Source organism: Microtus pennsylvanicus, chromosome 6 (genome assembly GCF_037038515.1).
Source record: "Microtus pennsylvanicus isolate mMicPen1 chromosome 6, mMicPen1.hap1, whole genome shotgun sequence".
Lineage (NCBI taxonomy): Eukaryota > Metazoa > Chordata > Mammalia > Rodentia > Cricetidae > Microtus > Microtus pennsylvanicus.
Genome location: NC_134584.1, coordinates 87,186,538 through 87,191,813, shown reverse-complemented (window position 1 = coordinate 87,191,813; position 5,276 = coordinate 87,186,538). Strand labels below are relative to the sequence as shown.

General features: G+C 51.3%; 1 protein-coding gene across 1 annotated transcript; it reads right to left on the bottom strand.

Annotated features, from left to right (window-relative positions):
• Positions 1–742: 742 nt before the first annotated feature.
• Rtbdn (retbindin) lies at positions 743–4,714 on the bottom strand. Its single transcript, XM_075977899.1, has 5 exons — positions 4,261–4,714; positions 3,174–3,333; positions 2,944–3,054; positions 1,613–1,709; positions 743–1,016 (listed from the first exon to the last, which is right to left on the bottom strand). The coding sequence occupies exons 1-5, from the start codon at positions 4,427–4,429 to the stop codon at positions 831–833; spliced, it is 723 nt and encodes a 240-aa protein (XP_075834014.1). The 5' UTR covers positions 4,430–4,714; the 3' UTR covers positions 743–830.
• Positions 4,715–5,276: the final 562 nt, after the last annotated feature.

Here is a 5,276-nt window from a genome sequence, read left to right as displayed (position 1 = left end):
TGGAGTTAGAGACGGTTTTGAGCCACCTTGTGGGTATTGGGAATCAGGTCCTCTGCAGGAGAGTCAGTGCTCTTACTGGCAGGCTGTCTCTCGAGTCCTCTATTACCTTTCATGCTGTTGTAGTGGCGCACGCTTTTAATCCCAGCATTTGGGAGTCAGAGGCAGGCACACCTCCGAGTAAGTCCAGGTCAGGCAAGGCTACGTGAGACCCTGACTCGAAGCAGAAATAGTTTGTTTATTTATTTGGGGGAAAGGCACATGAGTGCCACCACAGATGTGGAGGTCAGAGGACAACTTGCAAGAATTGGTTCTTTTTGTTGTTGTTGTTGTTTGTTTTGAGACAGGATTTCTCTGAAGCTTTGGAGCCTGTCCTGGAACTAGCTCTTGTAGACCAGGCTGGTATCGAACTCACAGAGGAGATCCGCCTGCCTCTGCCTCCCGAGTGCTGGGATTAAAGGCGTGTGCCACCACTGCCCGACAAGAATTGGTTCTTTTACTACTGTGTGAGTTCTGGGGATAGAATGTAGGTCATCAGTTGGCCTGCTGGGCCATTTTCCTGGTCTCTCTCTTTCCTTTCCTCTCCCACTCCCTTCCTCCTCCCCTATGAGATTTTTTTTTTTTTTTTTTTTGCAGTTCTTCCCGACTACTTCTCCAAGTAGCAACCACATCATATAACGTGGTCTAGGCAGTAACTTTATTCTGGGAAAGAGCAAAATAAGTGAGCGGTGAGCCATTTCTAGGATAATGGGTAGAAAAAGTCTGAGTCTGTCTAGGCAACCCCAGGGCGTGGTTTGGGAGGGAGAGAAGAGGGATGTGACTCTAGGTGGCTCCTACTCAGGGCTGTCACCGCTGCCGCTACCGCTGCCACTGCCTGGAGCATTCAAGATCCAGGTGCGTGAGCGATGGGCCCGTGGAGAGGAGATGGAGACATTGAGACAGTGGCGTGAACCAGGAGCTGCCACCTGTAGTGTGTGGCCCAGAACTGTGCGGCACAGGTCTTCCGCATTGGTGAAGGTCTAAGAGAAAGGGTGGGGTCAAGGTTAAAGAAGGTGGAACCTGCATAGCTGGGACAGGTCTGGTCCAGGGTGTGATCTGGGCAATGGTGTTCCTCTGAGGGACTGGTCAGTCTCTGGCAGGGCCAGAGCCAGGGGAAGGGGTAACAGGTTTCTTGGGCTGCTGAGAACCCAAAGCAAAGACTAACGTGGAAGGAGAGTCTGGAGTCAGTGGGCTCCTGGGCACTATGCACACGTCCCACACGGAGGCTGGGAGGGTGGAAGAGTGGAGATGAGCCTGTGGGCAAAGTAGGGCTAAGCACTTTAGACTAGAGATGGTTCAGCCAGTAAGAGAATTGGCTGCTCTTGCAGAGATCCCAGGTTAGATTAAGATTATCCAGCTGTGCTAACCCACACTTTTTGATTGGGAGTACTGGAGCAACAGGCAGATGGATCTTGTCAGCCTGGTCTAAGCAGTGAGTTTCAGGATAGCAAGAGCTATGTAGAAAGTCCCTATCTCAGAAAATTACCTAGTTAGTTAAAAGACCTCAGGTGTTGGGGCACGTCAGTACTCCAGACCATAGTATGAATCCCATCCCTCCCCTCACTCTGGTCCTCACCTGCCCATAGGTGCGGCAACTGGCCTCACAGCCCCTCTTCCCAGAGGGCTGCAGCCAAGTTGGGCCACAGGTAAAATCTGCCTTGCAGGTAGTGAGCCTGGGTATGTGAGAAGGGAAGATGGGTTAGGGTTTTGGAGCCAGTTGGTTTGTCCTGCTCTCTGACCAACGGCCTCACCTCTCAGGCTCCATTCCTTCAAAAGACCAACCCAGCCTTTGCAGGGTTCATTCCCCAAGCTTGTTTATTCATAGACAGGGCCTGAAGCTGGTCTAGAAGCTATTTGTCTCTCAGGATGACCTTGAGTTCCTGACCCTCTTTCCCAAGCACTGGTATTAGAGGCCACCAGTACCACCGCAGTATCCATTCCCTTTATAAAAATATTTAACTTACCCGGGCAGTGGTGGCGCACGCCTTTAATCCCAGCACTTGGGAGGCAGAGGCAGGTGGATTTCTCTGAGTTTGAGACCAGCTGGTCTACAAGAGCTAGTTCCAGGACAGGCTCCAAAACCACAGAGAAACCCTGTCTCGAAAAAGAAAAATTTAACTTAATATAGGGCTTCTCTGTGTAGCCCTGGCTGCCCTGGAAATAACTCTGAAGACCAGGCTGGCCTGGAACTCAGAAATCCTCCTGCCTCTGCTTCTTGAGTGTTGGAGCTAAAGGCATGTGCCGCCATCACCCAACTTAAAATTACTTTTTAAAAAATATTTATTGTGTATACAATATTCTGTCTGTATGCCTGAAGGCCAGAAGAGGGCGCCAGATCTCTTTACAGATGGTTGTGAGCCACCATGTGGTTGCTGGGAATTGAACTCAGGACCTTTGGAAGAGCAGGCAATGCTCTTAACCACTGAGCCATCTCTCCAGCCCCTTAAAATTACTTTTAAATTATGTGTGTACACACTAGTGCCGGTGCCGGGGGGGGGGGGGGGGTTCCCAAGAGGACGTCAGATACCCTGGAGCTGGAATTACAAACAACTGTGAGCCTGACATAGGTATTGGGAACTGAACCCGGGTCCTCTGAGAAAGCAGTAAGCACTCTTAATGGCTGAGCCATCTCTCCAGCCCAGAGAACCTGTTTGTGAGCTGCTCCTTGCATTCCTCTTTTAGCTCCTCTAAGGGTCAAAAACTTGAATCTTTTGACACTTCCTGGCCCTCCAGAGTCTTCACGCTGTCTTAAATGCTAGGTCATTCTTTTACCTTGGCATCTACCTAGATCTACCCTTTCTACCTCGGGTACACACTAGGTCTCTAGACCGACCCTGGCTCTGTAGGGGCTAAGGCCCTCCTCCTTGCTCATACTGTTGGGCACGCCCCTGTCCCCGCCTCTCTTACCAAATCTGGCAGAGCTCTGGGCAGAGAGGCTGCTCTAGGTGTACTCCAGGCAGCAGCTGATGGAAGCGATTGCGGAGGGCACGTTGAAGGCGTCCCAAGAAGAATTCACATCTGGACGTGGGAGAGACAGGACAGGCAGGGCACAATCCTCAGGGGAAATTAAGTCTGAGCCCAGGTGCGGGCAAATAAGGCAAAGAACCGAGGGACAGGCTAGGGGGTGCAGTACTCACTCTGGGCTTGGCACACCGCAGCTATCTAGAGGGGCCCCTGGGCTTGACGCCTCTGGCCCGTTTATCTCTGAAGTACAGCAAGTTTCTGGAACTGGTGATGTCTGTGAACCAGGATCTTGGATCCTCCGGTAAGGCTGTGGAGCCGAGGACTGAGGATGCCCTGACAACAGGAATTTTATCAGCCATCCCAAAGAGAAGAACCTTAAAAAGATTTCTCTTGAGTTGAACGAAACGGCATGGATCTGCAGTCCCAGACACTTGGAGATTGAAGCAAAGGGAATCTCAAGTTTAAGAGCAGTCTAGGCAACTTAGATCCTGGGTGAGAATAAGAACAAATGGGGCTAGGCTATGACCTGGTGGCATAAAGCTTGCCTAGCGTGTGAAAGGCACCAGGTTCTGCGAAATGTGGCTTCGAGCAGTTAGAACCGTGTGTCACTCATAATAATCAGGTTATATCTGTAGCATAGTGTGTATGTGCTTCATTTCCACAACACATGTATGTTCATTCTGTGATTTCTCCATGTTCTTATTTACTGGGGGTTGGATCTAGGGCACTCCCGTGTTAGGCATACATGCTATCATTGAGCTATATCTTCAGCATTATTGATACTAATTTTTAGAATTGTATTTGTTGTGTGTGGAGGTCAGGGTAAGTTGCAGGCATTGATTCTCTCTTCACCGTATGGGTTCCAGAGACTTAACTCAGGTTGTTGAGCTTGGTGGTAGTCATTTCTACTCAGTGAGCCCTTTCGTCAGCCCTATGCATTTATTCTGAGATAGAGTTTCATGTGGTTCAGCCTGGCCTTCCAACTCCTTTTGTAGCTGGCCTTGAAATCCTAATCCTCCTACATCCACCTTCTGTGAGCTGGGATTACAGGTGGGCATCACCGTGCCTAACTCTCTACCAAGGTGAACTGACTGGCTCAAGGTCACAGCACAGAGGTGTGGATTTGAAATTGAACTAAGCAGCCAGATACCCACTATCCAGGTTCATCACTAACCCTGGCTACCCACCCTCGTCACTACCCTCTTACAAGGAAGCTCAGAGTGGGGTTTCTCTGGGTCAGGGCTTACATAAGATGCTCACCTGCTAGGTGCAGCTGGTTTGTGCCCACACTGGCTGGCAGCCCAGGTTGTCCCCAGAACATAACTTGCAGTGGGTGGCTCCCTCCACAGGCCACCAAGAAGATCCATGCCAGGATCAGTCGCAGGGCCCAGTCCAGGCTGCTGGGTTGAAGGTGGCCTTTGTGGGCCATGTCCACTGAGACAAGAGCCAGCTGGTATGGAGGGGTGAGGTGTCACTGTCCTGGAGGTTCAGCTCGGCGCTGGTGAGCAGACACCAGAAATGGGTGCCAGGAAGCACAGAGAACGGGCAATACTAGAGGAGCCAGGCAAAGGCCAGACTCCCAGAACCCTAGGGGGAGTTTCAGGAGGAGCCCCTCCCAGCAGACACATCCCTTCCATTCATTCTTTCTGGCCCATGTACCACCCCAGCTTAAACCACACATGCAAGCAATCCCTCATCCTGTTTGCCCTCTGCTACTAACTTCAGAGGAGCAGGATCACCCCAGTTCTTCCAAGCCCCACTTCCACCCAAGACTTCCTCTCTCTCTCCAGCCCTGCCCTCCTCACTACTTTTCACGGTCACCTTCTCTGGATCCACAATCGGCTTAGGAGCTTCCACCCTGGGCTGGACCTTTAGTATCAGCCCGACTCTGGCAGGGCTGGGGTTCTGCCACTAGGCACTACAAGCTTCTGGACAGAGGAAGGCAAGAGTATGGGAGACAAGATTCCCACCTCCCTCCCTACTCCCTGGCACTCACCTTTAGCGGGCTGTTGTATAGAGACTGTTGAGACTCCTCAGAACCACTGAACAAGGCCGGCTAACAGCGGCAACTGTAAGGGGTGCGGTTTGGTTCAGGGGCGGGGCTTTCCAAAGTCCCACCCCCACAGCCACAAACACGTGCTCTTGGGACTGGTGCATTTATATCCACAAGCTTGCCCTGTGTTAAGCTTGGGATTTAAGATCCTGTCTGTCTGTCTGACTCTGAGTGTGTGTGTGTGTGTGTGTGTGTGTGTGTGTGTGATGTGTAGGTAATCCTG